General features: G+C 39.5%; 1 protein-coding gene and 1 pseudogene across 4 annotated transcripts in view; one reads left to right on the top strand and one right to left on the bottom strand.

Moving 5' to 3' along the window:
* Window positions 1–16,145, bottom strand: part of ELMOD1 (ELMO domain containing 1) — a 75,842-nt gene that overhangs the window by 19,477 nt on the left and 40,220 nt on the right. For all 4 annotated transcript variants that reach the window (XM_034933622.3, XM_034933624.3, XM_034933623.3 and 1 more), the window contains 2 exons: window positions 15,794–15,891; window positions 11,701–11,830 (listed from right to left, as the gene is read on the bottom strand). In XM_034933622.3, the coding sequence (XP_034789513.1) occupies window positions 11,701–11,830; window positions 15,794–15,891 (228 nt within the window). The remainder of the gene's footprint in view (window positions 1–11,700; window positions 11,831–15,793; window positions 15,892–16,145) is intronic.
* Window positions 19–11,691, top strand: LOC103783301 (MOB-like protein phocein; annotated as a pseudogene).

Here is a 16,145-nt window from a genome sequence, read left to right as displayed (position 1 = left end):
TGTAGGAAAAAAAAAAGGATTACTCTGTTGATACACCCTTTCCTATTGGTTCAGATTTTGTAAACTACATTATTAGGAGGAGCTTTGCAAAGCTGAATGTATGCATATACATTACAATTAAAGATGTGATCATCTATGACAATGAAAGAGAAAAAAAAAAAGATGTGATCATCTTTCAATTATTTATGACAGCATTTCTCAAAGTATGAACTGAAGCCTCCCAGGAGGTTCCCAGGACCTTTCCAGAAGGTCTGAGAGATAAAAACAAAACCAAAAAACAACCATTTTATAATAAAAGAAGAGGTTATTTGCCTTTTCGCTCTCATTGTCTCATGAGTACACAGCTGAATTTTCCAAAGGATGCATAATGTGTTGTGATATCTTTGCTCTGAAGGCAATGGATTGAGTACTTATATATTTTAATGTTTAAAGTCTATTTTAATTTTGAATAGGAAATTAGTAGGTAGGTAGATAGATAGATAGATAGATAGATAGATAGATAGATAGATAGATAGATAGATAGATTAGATAGATAATCTCCCACAAAAAAGCTCTTTGGTATGCTCAAAAATATTTAAGAGTATAAAGAAAAGAGAGAAGAGGAAAAATTTCAAGACCACCTATTATTCAGATTCTGGGAAAATGCTTTAATGTTATATCAAAACTTTTAGCAGCATTATTAACCAAAAAAAAAAAAAAAAAAAAGTGAACTGACATGAGTTTCTTTTTGCTTTTTTTTGGAGACGGACTCTTACTCTGTTGCCCAGGCTGGAGTGCTGTGGCCTGATTTCGGCTCACTGCAACCTCCACCTCCTGGGTTCAAGTGATTCTCCTGCCTCCGTCTCTGGAGTAGCTGGGATTACAGGCATGCACCACCACACCTGGCTGATTTTTGTATTTTTAGTAGAGGCGGGGTTTTACCACATCGGCCAGGCTTGTCTCAAACTCCTGACCTCCAGTGATCTGCCTGCCTCGGCCTCCCAAAGTGCTGGGATTACAGGTGTGAGCCACCATGCCCGGCCAAGTTTCATTTTTTAGGTCTCACCTATAACAGGAGTGAGAGTAAACATTATCATGTAGCTGGAGGAAGGAATATCAGTAATGTTCATGAATAAACCTCAAAATGTATTATTATCTTTAAGAGTTACCAAAAGTAATGTCAATTAAAATCAATTTTATTAATACATTACTGCACAATTGTAAATTTTAAGCATTATACTCTTTACTGCTTAATAAGCTGGTTCTATTTTTTAAAGTTTTCTGTAGAAAGATTCAGCACATATCATTACTTGAGAGAGACGCTGAGACCCATCATTGTATAAATATGTAATGCTCAGACTCTTAGTTTTTTCTAATAGAGATGGGCATGTAAACAAGTTTACTATTTAGACTTATATCTTCATTACCGACAGGGTATAAACACAAATGTAAAATTTCCTTACTACTATTTCAGAAATAATTCAATTTCTAAATTGCTTATTCTACATTACAAAGCTTAAATGAAACAGTAATACACAAAATACCTTGCTAAATCAAATTGTCACATACCTGACACAGTGTAAAACATAATATTCAATGACAGAAAATACTAATAAAAGCTGTTATTCATTTTACTAATGTTATTTTATACATTAAGCTAATACTACTTACTATTCACATTATACAATATTTTATGTTAGTGCCACAACAGGTAAATTTGATTTGTCTAAAGGGCGAGAGAAAAAGGGTAAAAAGATAGGAGGTAGATCTCTCATGCTTGAAAGCAAAATATCAAGCATGAATATACAAAATCTCTTTTTAAAGAATTCATATAAGAATGTGCCAGTGCCCTGCATTCATCAAAACACAAACTGGCCGGGCGCGGTGGCTCATGCCTGTAATCCCAGCACTTTGGGAAGCCAGGAAAGGTGGGTAACTTCAGGTCAGGAGTTCGAGACCAGCCTGGCCAAGATAGTGAAACCCCATCCCTACTAAACATACAAAAAATTAGCCGAGCGTGGTGGCCCGCGCCTATAATCCCAGCTACTTGGGAGGCTGAGGCAGGAGAATTGCTTGAACCCAGGAGGCGGAGCTTGCAGTGAGTCGAGATAGCACTACTGCACTCCTGCCTGGGCACAAGAGCAAAACTCCGTCTAAAAAAAACAAAAAACAAAAACCAGAAACTGAGAACATCAGAAAAGACTAAATGAGACCAGGTGATCGTCATTGGGGAAAAGTTTATTTTAAAAAATCCTTTAGAGGGCCGGGCACGGTGGCTCACGCCTGTGATCCTAGCACTTTGGGAGGTAGAGGCGGGTGGATCACGAGGTCAGGAGATCGAGACCATCCTGGTTAACGCGGTGAAACTCCGTCTCTACAAATAATACAAAAAAAAAAAAAAAAAAATTAGCCAGGCATGGTGGCGGGCGCCTGTAGTCCCAGCTATTCGGGAGGCTGAAGCAGGAGAATGGCTTGAACCCAGAGGCGGAGCTTGCAGTGAGCCGAGATCGCGCCACTGCACTCCAGCCCGGGCGACAGAGTGAGAGTCTAGCAAAAACAAAAACAAAAACAAAAAAAAACCCCTTTAGGAGCTGATTTGGTGACTGACACAATGAAGGGAAAAAAGGGAAAAAAAATGTAAAGTTCGTCACATTCATTTGAATAATGTGAAGTCATCTCAGGGCCCTGCACAACTAAAAAATATATTGTTTTGGCTGGGTGCGGTGGCTCACGCCTGTAATCCCAGCACTTTGGGAGGCCAGGCGGGCGGATCACGAGGTCAGGAGATCGAGACCATCCTGGCTAACACGGTGAAACCCCGTCTCTACTAAAAATACAAAAAATTAGCCGGGCGTGGTGGCAGGCGCCTGTAGTCCCAGCTACTCGGGAGGCTGAGGCAGGAGAATGGCGTGAACCCGGGAGGCGGAGCCTCCAGTGAGCCGAGATCGTGCCACTGCAGTCCAGCCTGGGCTACAGAGCGAGACTCTGTCTCAAAAAAAAAGAAAAAAAAGTATATATATATATATCTTGTTTCATCGAGTGAGTGCAGCAAGATGGCAAAAGCAGGCGCTTCATTTCCGTAGGTGGGTGACAAACCTTACTCATTGGGTGAATGCTTATAGCGTGGGATGCTTATTAAACGCTTAGTAAAACATTTGAATAATAAAATGTTTTTTTTTTTTCTTTGGAGACAGGGTCTCACTCTGCCGCCCAGGCTGGAGTGTAGTGGCATGATCTCAGCTCACTGCAACCTCTGCTTCCTGGGTACAAGGGATTCTTGTGCCTCAGCCTCCCAAGTAGCTGGGACTACAGGTGTGCACCACCATGCCCAGCTCATTTTCGTATTTTTTATTTTATTTTTTAGTAGAGACAGGGTTTCGCCATGTTGGCCAGGCTGGTGTCAAACTCCTGACCTCAAGTGATCCACCTGCCTCGGCCTCCCAAAGTTCTAGGATTACAGATATGACCCACCGTGCCTGGCCTGAATAATAAAATGCTTTAAAAAGAAATTTCATTTTAATAATTTTATGGATCATGAAAGGCTAGACAAATGGCTAAAAAGTGTTCTTAATTAAGTTGTTAATCTTCAGATGATGGCACTGTGGTGATGGCAGAGGGCATGGCAATGCTGAGGTGGACCAGGCTGGGCACCTGGCCTGACGATTCTTTTGATGAAATGGACAGTACGCTAGCTGTTCAGCAGTATACGCAACAGAACATAAGAGTCAAGATTGCTCCAATACTGACAAAAATCTTGAGCCACCTGAAGGCCAAGATGCAGGTATATGGAAGTATGAACATTTAAGGCAATTCTGCCTTGAGCTAAATGGACTTGCTGTCAAACTTCAGACTGAATGCCATCCAGATACTTGTACTCAAATGACAGCAACTGAACAATGGATTTTTCTTTGTGCGGCTCATAAAACTCCAAGAGTGTTCTACTACAGACTATACTAGACACAGACTTGATGGTGCTGTGTCTTCTGAAAAGCAGTAACTATTTCCCCAGCAGGGTTAGTATAAAGGAATCATCTATAGCAAAACTTGGACCAGCATACTTTAAGATTTCCAGAATATTTTCACATGCTTTTTTTTTTTTTTTCCTAGATGGAGTCTCATTCTGTCACCCAGGCTGGAGTGCACTGGTGTGATCTCAGCTCACTGCAACTTCTGCTTCCCGGGTTAAAGCGATTCTCCTTCCTTAGCCTCCTGAGTAGCTGGGATTACAGGTGCCAGCCACAATGCCCAGCTAATTTTTGTGTTTTTAGTAGAGATGAGGTTTCACCATGTTGGTCAGGATGGGGTTTCACCATGTTGGCCAGGCTGGTCTCGAACTCCTGACCTCAAGTGATCTGCTGGTCTTGGCCTCCCAAATTGCTGGGATTACAGGCATGAACCACTGTGCCTGGCCACATGCTTCTTTTTATTACTCCAGATATTGGATGAATATGAAAACGAAACATTTTTGTGTCATTTTGTATCACTAAGTTTGTGATAAAAGAAAATTTGATGTCCAAGGATAACCTGATTGTACCAACTTTAGAAGAGGAAGTTCAGAATTCAGTTTCTGGAGAAAGTAGCATGAAGGGGAATCACAAAGAAAAATATACCGATCACATGATTAACATTAATTATGTGTGGTATGTATCATTTTAGACCCATCAATCATGTATCCGTATTCTAGCTTCTTCGTTTAGTATAGTTGTCTGCTGTGTTTGCCTTTTATAATGGGAAAAATTTTTAAAGTTATTCATAAGCTGTATATTCACCAGTGTGGCACTCATTATTTTTAAATAAGATTAGTATTGCCGGGCGCGGTGGCTCACACCTGTAATCCCAGCACTTTGGGAGGCTGAGGTGGATCACGAGGTCGGGAGTTGAAGACCAGCCTGGCCAAGATGATGAAACCCCGTCTGTACTAAAAATACAAAAAAAATTAGCTGGGTGTGGTGGCGGGTGCCTGTAATCCCAGCTACTCGGGAGGCTGAGGCAGAGAATTGATTGAACCTGGGAGGTGGAGGTTGCAGTGAGCCGAGATCGTGCCACTGCACTCCAGCCTGGGCGACAGAGTGAGACTCCATCTCAAAAATAAATAAATAAATAAATAAGATTAGTATTATCTGTTTATAATGTCTGTTAATAAAAGAACTTAGAGTTTGGTAAAATTGCTGCTAACCAAATATTGGATTACAATCCTCATCAGACAAACCCATCTATTAAAAAATGAGTGAGGGGCCACGTGCGGTGGCTCAGGCCTGTAATCCCAGCACTTTGGAAGGCCAAGGCAGGTGGATCATGAGGTCAGGAGTTCAAGATCAGCCTGGCTAAAATGGTGAAACCCTGTCTCTACTCAAAATGCAAAAATTAGCTGGGCGTGGTGGCAGGTGCCTGTAATCCCAGCTACTTGGGAGGCTGAGGCAGAGAATTGCTTGAACCCGGGAGGCAGAGGTTGCAGTGAGCTGAGATGGCACCACTGCACTCCAGCCTGGGTGACAGAGTGAGACTCCGTCTAAAAAAAAAAAAAAAAAAAAGAGTAAGCTCATACAATCCATTTACTAAAAAGGTAGTAATATTTTCCTTTGATTTTACCTCTGAGTTTAGATATTGTAAATTCTGTAGTACATAGTTCCATCTTACCTGAAATATTTTTATCTCATTTTGGGAAATGAGTTTTTAATATGCATATAGGATTATGTATAATCTAAATATAAGTGCAAATGAAGCATTAGTAATACTTAAATAATCTTACTATGCTACATAAAGTATATTCTAGGCTAGCATACTTGGACAGGATTTACCTTCCTGCACCAGTGGACTGTTACATATAAGAGGATGATGATAAGGCATGTAAATGATGTTCCCACTGGAAGCCTGCCCTGTCTGCCTTTTCTCATTTCCCTTAACTCTCTTCTCCAACTAGTTTAGCTGAAAAGCTTTCACCAGACTGTGATTTCATGGTGGCTTATGCCTGTTTATATTTGTATCAATTGCTTACAGATTATACCTCATATTAGCAATTACATTACACTATAGGAAAAATGTATTGGCATAGGTTCTGGCATATCTTGGTTTTACTAAATTGTGGTAACTACTTAGAAAACAAATTATTAAACTAGTTTGATTCTTCCTGTTAGAGAGAGATATATATATATACTTATTTTTTTTCTTTTTTGAGACAGAGTCTTTCTCTGTCACCCAGGTAGGAGTGCGGTGGCATGATCTCGGTTCACTGCAACTTCTGCCTCCCAGGCTCAAGCGATTCTAGTGCCTCAGCCTCCTGAGTAGCTGGGACTACAGGTGTGCGCCACCACGCCTGGCTAATTTTCGTATTTTTAGTAGAGACGGTGTTTCACCGTGTTGGCCAGGCTGGTCTCGAATGCCTGGCCTCAGGTGATCCACATTCCTCGGCTTCCCAAAGTGCCTGTTAGAAATATTAACCTTTTCATCTAACCATCTAGGCAGCATTAAATAGGACTGAAGAAATATTGTAGTATTTATGTTATATCCCCTCTCCACAAAGTTTATGTTTGAATTATATGCACACATGAGATTAATTGCTATAATTCACAGGTTTTAAGGGTGTTGATGAATGGTCATACATTTGCTGGACTTTGTTATAATTCAGTGTCCTAATAATGATTCAAATGCAGATTGAATAATTTTATAATCTATTGAATGCTGTTTTTGATAAAGCACAGAAGGTTTTATTGCTAAACTGATTTTAATGGGGCGCTCAGGGTCAAAAAATTGTACATGTTGTGACCAAAGTATTTAAATCCTTCTTTTGAACAGATTTAACATGAGGAACTTCTTTTTCATTAAAAAGGTTATTTTGAAATTAAGGCAAAAATGTATTCATCTTAATTTTTTTTTCAGACTTAGGGAATAATTTATACTGTATTATGAGACAAGAATGTACAGCAAAAATGTGGGACTCGTAGTATACCGAGGGTATGTATAAATAGTTTATGCCTTTCCAAGCCTGCCAGTCATTTTGGCTTTGAACAGTGCCCAGCAGCCACAGTCATTATTGTACCCCTTAAGAATTCTTATGTCCACAGTGAAACGAATGTTGACTTCGAAATTATGCATTTATATTAATGGTATTGTAAACCAATGGGAATAGTAATTTTTAAAACAAACTTGCTAAATATTGAAAGGCTAAACCAGTAGGTTAATAACTATATGTAGCAAATAAAATTGTCAAACTTATTTTGGAAGATGAAAGCCCATTATGCTAAAATACTTATATGTAGTACAATTATCTGTATATTTCCTATTTAAAAAAAACCTTGAGCCAGGCGCTGTGGCTCATGCCTGTAATCCCAGCTACTCAGGAGGCTGAGGCTGGAGAATTGCTTGAACCTGGGAGGTGGAGGTTGTGTTGAGCCAAGATTGCACCACTGCACTCCAGCCTGCGTGACAGAGTGAGACCCTGTCTCAAAATAAATATGCATAAAATAAAATAACCTTGAGCTATTTTGATTCTCTTCCAAGAGGTAAGCTCTTCCCTGAAAAAATAAGAGTAGGGAATGGGGTGCTCCTGAAGGATGAGGTCATGCACTAGGAAGCCAACTTCAGATCTGAGAAACGGTGGTGGGCTTATGGTGGGGACTCTAAGGAATCCACTCATCTAAGACTGTGCTACTGGGAGTAGTTATTACAAAGCCACCTGCGAAGTGGAGGAGACCAGGGGCTAGGAAAAGTGATTAGCAGAAGACAAGAAACAGATGTGGAGACTGCACTCTGAGTCAGACTGTTATCCATCACAGCCTGCTCTCTCTGCTGAACTCTCTTCACTGTGAACTGAAGCTTTACACAAGTTTATTTGAACACTTCTGCCTGGTCTCGAACCCTCTGCAGGACAGAAAGGGAAGGCGATTCATCTGCCCTTGAGCCAGAGCATTCAAGGAGAAGCAGCTTCTCACCAAGGTCACCATGGGATTGTCTCTTTCCATCAGGAAAGGGTCTTTATTCTGGACTTTGTTTTTCATTAAGTGCATGAATCCACCTAGAATTTTGTCTTCATTATTAATTTGGTTGGAACACTTTTAATAGAAATGTCTATATAAGTGATTCATATGGACAGTGATATTATTCAATTTCATCCCAGGCTATGTTCAAATGATCACAAAATCTAGATTTTTAAAATACTTTAGAACTCTAGTAACACTGATAATGCTCTCCTATGCTTAAAAAGACAAGCACTTAAACATGTGGCGATACTATATATGACCTGTGCTTAGAAACTAGGGGTCAGCAAACACGCTTTTACATTTAACTTAATTTAATTATTATTATTATTATTATTTTTTAGAAAGGTCACACTCTATTGCCCAGGCTAAGTACAGTGGTACAACCATAGCTCACTGTAGCCTTGACTTCCTGGGCACAAGTGATCCTCCTGCCTCAGCCTCCCAAGTAACTGGTACTACAGGTGCACATCACCATGCCCAGCTATTTATTAAAAAATTTTTTGTGGAGATGGGGTCTTGCTATGTTGCTCAGGCTGGTCTTGAACTCCTGGGCTCAAGTGATCCTCCTGCCTCAGCTTCCCAGAGTGCTGGGATTACAGGTGTGAGCCACTGTGCCTGGGCACAAACTTTGTAAAAACCAGTTGACAAATATTTTAGGCTTTATGAGCTGTATGGTCTCTCTTCTAAGTACTTAACTTTGCCTTTAAACTAGGATAGCAGCCATAGCAGCCGTAAACGCCATACATAAATGCATGTGGCTGTACTGCAAATATTACTTGTAAAATGGGTGGTATGCCAAATTTGGTTTGCAGGCCTTGGTTTGCTGACTTTTGCTCTAAACAGTTCTGTGAAGTAGGTAACAAGGGTATTATTACCCATTTTAAAGATGAAGAAGCTTAAGCTCAGGCAGTGAAACACAAACCATGGGTCAGCCCTGGAAAGACAAATGCGAACAAGATGTGGTTTGTTTCTCAAGACCTAGTGCAGTGTGGTAGCTCAGAGCCCTTAGCTACCACCCTATGTGAGCTCACATAGCCACTTCACTGCTCAGCTTCAGTCTCCTCATCTGAAAAATGAAGACAACAGCAGTGTATCACCACAAGGCTACTGTGATAATGAAATGAAATAATGCCAGAAAACACTGACTGTAACAATTGGCACATACTAAACACTCCATTAATGTTTTATTATTTCTGATTTTATCATCGTACTTGAAACTTGAACAAACTGAAGAAGAGAACAAAGATTCCCACTCCTAAGTTTGCTTGGGGAGCTAGTGAAGATTTCAAAATTCAGTGAGTAAGGATTTAAAAAACGAGCCGGCTTCTGCAGTGAGAATAATGGGTAACAGAGGGAACAGCATGAACAAATTCCTGGGCATATGGTATAGCACGACTTATTCTGGGTCACGGTGAATGGCAGAGCATGGCAGAAATGTACTATATGTGATGAGGATACAGGAGCTGTAGCTTCATGAAATACACTGGAAAGCCTCCAAAATGCCATGCTAAGATGCGTGGGCTTTCTACTATAGGACATAGCCTGAAGTTTCTAGTCTAGGGAATGACAATGAATATATCTGTGTTTTGAGGGGAAAAAAAAATCCCTCCAACAGTATTTTAGATGATGCGAGAGAAGAATCTAATGGTTACTGGCATAATTAAAAGGCTGGCACAGCCCAAGTTGGAGATGATGGCTAGAATAAGGCATTGGGCATGGAAAACATTTCAAAGATACCTTAGGGTGCTGTATGGATAAGATTTAGTGATTTTTTTTTTTTTTGGTTTGTTTGTTTTGAGATGGAGTCTTGCTTTGTCACCCAGGCTGGAGTGCAGTGGTGCGATCTAGGCTCATTGCAACCTCCGCCTCCTGGGTTCAAGCAATTCTCCTGCCTCAGCCTCCTGAGTACCTGGGATTACAGGCATCTGCTACTACGCCTGGCTAATTTTTGTATTTTTAGTAGAGACAGGGTTTCACCATGTTGGCCAGGCTGGTCTTGAACTCCTGACCTCAAGTGATCCACCCGCCTCAGCCTCCCAAAGTGCTGGGATTACAGGCATGAGCCACCACACCTGGCAAGATTTAGTGATTTTTGAAGATGAAGAATATGCCCCAATTGGATTGTAAGCTGCTTGAGGGCAGAAATGATGCCTTTCCCCAAAGTACCTAATGCAGTAATGAACAGCCCTGACTTTATAATTTACTAGATGTGTGAATCAGAACCTGAGCTAAAATGCTTATAGTTTTCTCATCTGTAAAATAAAGATAGCCATCATTTCCTTGTCTATCTCATATAGCTGACAGTTTAAATGATAACACATAATCTAATCATAACCACAGATAAAAGTCATATACAAGTTCTCGAGATGTAGCTAATGAACTATAATAATTCGTGCATTCACTCATATTTGTTGAAAACCCATTATGTGCCAGCACATATACAATGGATCAGCTAAAGATGGTGCCTAGCAGGCACCTGGATGTCACTCATTCTGAGGGAACCTCAGCTATTCTAATAAATTGTTCAGGCTCTTGTGACTATCTGTTAATTACAACACCTCTTTTCTCTGTCACCTCTTATGTCCTATGTTTGGGTAATTTTGTTGAACTACCTCCATCAGAAAATGGTCAGAAAAGAAAAGGCAATATAAAAGAGATAAAATTCAGCAGGTTAGCTAAACTTCAGCAGGGAGAAAAGGAAGAAAAACTACTGCCAAGAATGAGGCATCTTTAATTTTTAATGATTCACATCAGATCCAGCACTAATTAACAGAGACAAATGAGTCATCTGCTTAAGTACTTACATACACAAAAACATACACTCCTTCACACAAAAACATACACTCCTTCACACAAAAACACAACAGGATACATTTTTGAAATTACGTCTTCTGTTGACATTTTTCAATAAAATAAAGGCAGCTAAACAAATGTTTTCTTACAATTTTGTTACTGCCTTTTTGAATTCTAGGAAAAGGCAGGGAGATACCCTAAAGCACTCTAATTCTAAAGAAGCATCTATTTTCAGAAATGAATTTATAAAACATTTCAGGTAAGTATGTAGTTCTAAAGGGTAGTCTTAATTATTGTGGGGTCTTAATTTCTTTAGCCCCAAACTCAAGTGTTTTGAGGGAAAGTTTTACTGATGTTTCTTAATATACCATCAGATCCTGTAAGATTTTTAAGGTTTTGCTTTGACAGCCAGGGGTATTCATAACTCCACATTATTTCTCCAGAAGTTCTAGTGTGCCAAATATAAACCTTTACCTCTTCTAATACTAAGTTACATGCATAAATAATCAGCATTAAGATCTTGGGTAATTTCCCAAGAGGGCCATTGCTGAAGCAGAAACCAACTTTATCTTCTCTGATGTGTATTAAAAGTCGTAAATGGGAATCCCAAGTCACTCTTTGACAAATGCTATTTCTCCTGTTGGCTTTCAACACTTGTTAAACAATCTAAACTTAAGCCAAATGTGAGAGCCCACAGAAATCACCTCTGACGTTTTCTCAGATTACAAAAGAAAATTGGCTTTGAACTTAACTTCTCACAGGAATTTTCTGATGAAAAATTTACTTCCAACACCTGAACCAGCAAGAAAACTTGACCTTACCAACCAGTTAGGTGCCCGTGTCTGATCCATCTTTGTACCCCTGATGTCCAGAGCAGCGCCTAGCACATAGCAGGTGCCTGGCAAATGTCAGCTGACTTAGAGGAAGAACCGAAATGTGTTCAAGCACTAACCTTCAAAAGCATTTCTTCATGTTGGGGATTATCAGAATCATAGGCCTCTCTACGCAGTTTTTCCACATCTGCAATAAGGTTCCTGTACCCAACGATTTGCAGAAGGCAAGCCTGAAGAGAGATTCCCAGCCTAGGGTGTTCAAAAACAGAAGAGACACACAAGGAAGAACAGGGCATTCACTTTGGCATTTGTTCACTCGATGTATGCATGATAGAACTTTTCATATTAATGTAATATTCAGGAAATTGCTCAAAGATGATCTATTTAATAGAAGCACAATTCTTATTAAATCTCCACATGGACAACTGTAGAATCTGGCTAAAATTTGCCTCGAAGTCTGACTTTTTCTAAAGCTAAATTGCAATGGTATGACTTAAAAATAAGGGATTTCTGAGGCCAAGATGGGAGGATTGCTTGAAGCCAGGAGTTCAAAACCAGCCTGGGCAACAAAGCAAGATCCTATCTCTACCAAAACAAAACAAAACAAAACCAAAACCCACAAGGGATTTCTTTAAGCAGGTTACTTGAAATTATAGGTAATACTGGGCTCTTAGGGATTATATAGCACCCCCCTAGGTGGTCATATCAGAATTACCTTAGAAAGATGTATGGAAGAGAATGAGGATGAGGACAACAGAAAAAGCCCTTAAGGGCTTCAAGGAAAAAAAATCAAAACAAAATGAAGTGAAACAAAATAACAATAACAACACCACCTCCACTTAGGAGTGTCCTCCTCAGGGGAGACAGTGCTAAGAGGGTAGTTACAACTTTGCAAGATGTTCTATTACATTCTGACCGCTGTAGTTGTCTGAACACCTTTTCTTATGCTGAAACAAAATCTGCTTTGCTTATTACAAAGTGGTTCAAATTCTGTTCTCTGAGCAAATTTATTTCCACCTTTCCAGTGCCATGACTATTTAAGATAGTGAGTCTTCTAATCTCTAGGGAAAAGAGAATTCTTATTTCTTCATTTCCCTCTCATGGGACATCTTATTTCAGATGTTTTATTTTATTTTTATGTTTTATGTTTTGAGACAGAGTCTTGCTCTGTTACCCAGGCTGGAGTGCAGTGGTACAATCTTGGCTCACTGCAACCTCCGCCTCCTGAGTTCTAGTGATTCTCCTGCCCTAGCCTCCCGAGTAGCTGAGATTACAGGCGCCCAGCACTACATCTAGTTAATTTTTATATTTTTTAATAGAGACGGAGTTTTGCCATGTGTGGCCAGGCTGGTCTCAAACTCCTGACCTCAGGTGATCTGCCTCCCTCTGCCTCCCAAAGTGCTGGGATTACAGGCATGAGCCACTGCGCCCAGCCGGTTTTCAGATGTTTTATGATCGTTCTCAGTCCTCTCTGAATGTACACTATTTGAATAACAGTACTCTTAAAGCATATCACTAGAACAGAAAACAATCTGGCAACTGTAACACACAGAGGATCATTACTTTCTGTGATCGGAATGCTGTTTTCCCTTTCTACAGCCTCTAAAGTAATGTAGAATCTAAAGGTCTAAAAGTAGTACTTCACGTTTATTTTTTCCTCCTAAATTCTTTAGAGTCATGTATTTTCTGTGGCTCAAAAATGGCTGAACATTGGCAATTGCATATGATACTCTCCAATCTAGTCTTCTGTCTTGTTCACTCATGGACTTTGAGCATGTTTGAGGTGGTGTGGTGGTGGTCATTATAATCACTGTACATCATCATATTTTTTTTAGGGGTAAATGACATGCACAGATGTTAAATCTCAAGTTGAGGGCAACAGAACTTAGAACTGTGTACCTGCTCCAAACGTACAGGACAGTCAGACAGCCTAGGAATACTGAACTTTAATAAAGTCGTATTCAGTGAATTACTTTCATCATTACTTGTTACCATGGCACCAAACAACTAGGCCAGATATTAAAATTTAGGAAAGGGCACCATAGCACTAGCCACCTAGAAAGTCAATGTAGTATGGAGAATAGTGTTAGTTTTGAGGGAAAGAGGAGAATGGATGGAATATAAGAGGCAGGAATAAGGAAAGTCAATTAAATTTTCTCTGGCCAGGTGCGGTGTCTTACGCCTGTAATCTCAGCACTTTGGGAGGCAGAGGCGGGCAGATCACGAGGTCAGGGGTTTGAGACCAGCCTGGCCAACACCGTAAAACCCCATCTTTACTAAAAATACAAAAATTAGCCAGATGTGGTGGCACGTGCCTGTAGTCCCAGCTACTTGGGAGGCTGAGGCAGGAGAATCGCTTGAACCCAGGAGGCGGAGGTTGCAGTGAGCCTAGACTGCGCCATTGCACTCCAGCCTGGGTGACAGAGCAAGACACTTGTCTCAAAAAAAAGATTAAAATAAATAAATAAATTTTCTCTGTCATAATTTTTAGTGCCACCATAAGCAGCACTTAAAAAATGTAATTAAAACAAGTGAGGTTAATAGTAGTAACAGTTTGGTAAGTTATAAAGTGTTTCCCCCATCTCTAAGCTATTTCTTTGTTTTCTCAGAAAAGTACTTAATTTTTTTATATCAGAGCTTATCAATGTCACTCCGTAAAAAAGGCACTAGAATCCACATGGAGATTTAAAAAAAATACTACAGGTTGAGTAACCCTTATCTGACATGCTTGGGACCAGAAGTGTTTCAGATTTTGGAATAGTTGCATATACATAATGAGATACCTTGGGGATGGGACACAAGTCTAAACATGAAATTCATTTGTGTTTCATATACACCTTATACACATAGCCTGAAGGTAATTTTATACAACATTTTTAATAATAGATGCAATCTGTCACATGAAGTCAGCTATGGAATCTTCCATTTGTGGCATGATGTCAATGCCCAAAAGTTTCAGATTTTGGATTTTCAGATTAGGGATCCTCAACCTGAACCTAAAAGGGTCTTTTAAAAAAATGAGAACAAGAGAATGGATGGCAAAGAAATGCTCTTGAATGCACCTTATATAACTTTCATAGAAAAGATTTGCTATTAAATCTAATCCAGTCTCTAAACATGAGTACAGGACTCATATATCCCTCTTGCCAGTTGTAGTCTTAAATTTTTCGTTCAATCTTATTTATAATGAATTGCCTTCTTATCACCTTCCCAGAGGAATAAAATATATGTTAGAAGGTTTCAAAAAGACCTTTACTATATAAGTAAATCAACCTTTGGTAGCTGAATAGGCAAAAGGCAGCTAATGAACTGAAGTGGCTGCCAAAGAATGCTATGGAGACCAGGCGAAAATGGAGTTTTTGTGATGAGCCCCTTGATAGCTAGTATCCAAAATCCTTCCAAGAGATAGACCTACGCAAGTGTGCTCTGAAATTCCCTTCAGCTACAGTTCCTGTAATTATTAATAAAAGCCTTTCTCAAAGGTAACATCTAAAGTTCTCAGACACGAACATCTAAAAGACAGTTTGATTGTTACCAACCTAAAACCTTCTCTAAATATATCTTCATTTGGAATTTATTCTACCCAGTGTCCTCAGTGCAAAATTTTACTGAAAAATTGCTGTACCCAGTGGAAAATATAAAGCTAATTTTAAATGTCACGAACATTGCCAAATGCATTTTAATACTTCCAAGATGAGAGGAATAAATTATGAAGTTCTAAAGTCTTCATAAAAAAACCATTTCTCGTTCCCACGCATGCCTGTCTTCTTGACAAGCAGGTAGAAACAGTCTCCAAGATTCTCAGCCTGTCATAAAGTAATATTCATGAAGGAAGTGAAGGACTATTCTAGATGGAACAGAATCAGCTTAAGCACATTTACAATTTGAACATTTACTGTTAGCGTAAAACATAGGCATCAGATAGAGTGATTGCTGATGAATGGGTTCATCTTTCTCTATCGGGGCACTCAACACATTTCTTACATTCTTTGCATCTGAGAAGCATAAGCCACAAAGGAAGTACAAAGTTGCTGCCATTTACAAACATGAAAAAGGTACTTTTTTTCTTTATTCCTCATCTGAAAGTCAAAACATGGCAGATGATTATTTTAGGGAGAGAGGGAGAAAAAAAAGAGAGGAGACAGAGAAACACTAAATCTGTGGCCATGTGATTTGTGTTCTGTATTTTTGACATAAGAAACATATTCTTACTGTGGATTTACGTCAGGATTAATTTTTTTCAGTTCCATGATATCTTCTATAGTTTTTTCAATAGCATCAGGGTGAACACTCACAGAAGTCTGCAACAGCTGGAAAACATGTTTTAATCACTTTCCTTTTCATTAACACCAGAGGCTTAATCAGTATCTACTGGGATAGAGGCTTCAAACATTTGCTTAAGCTTCTATATGAAGACTTAAGTTAAAAGCAACAGTTGATTTAGCGTACTTGAATTCTAATAAATTTGACATTTTCACGATGGGGGTGGGGGGTAGTGCAATTTTCCTGATTACTTTAATCAGGAAAACACATACAATTTTTTTGGTTTTGTTCTTACCATTTT

This window comes from Pan paniscus, chromosome 9 (assembly GCF_029289425.2).
Source record: "Pan paniscus chromosome 9, NHGRI_mPanPan1-v2.0_pri, whole genome shotgun sequence".
Classification (NCBI taxonomy): domain Eukaryota; kingdom Metazoa; phylum Chordata; class Mammalia; order Primates; family Hominidae; genus Pan; species Pan paniscus.
The sequence above is the reverse complement of the archived record's forward strand: the minus strand, read 5'-3'. Positions and strand labels throughout refer to the sequence as shown.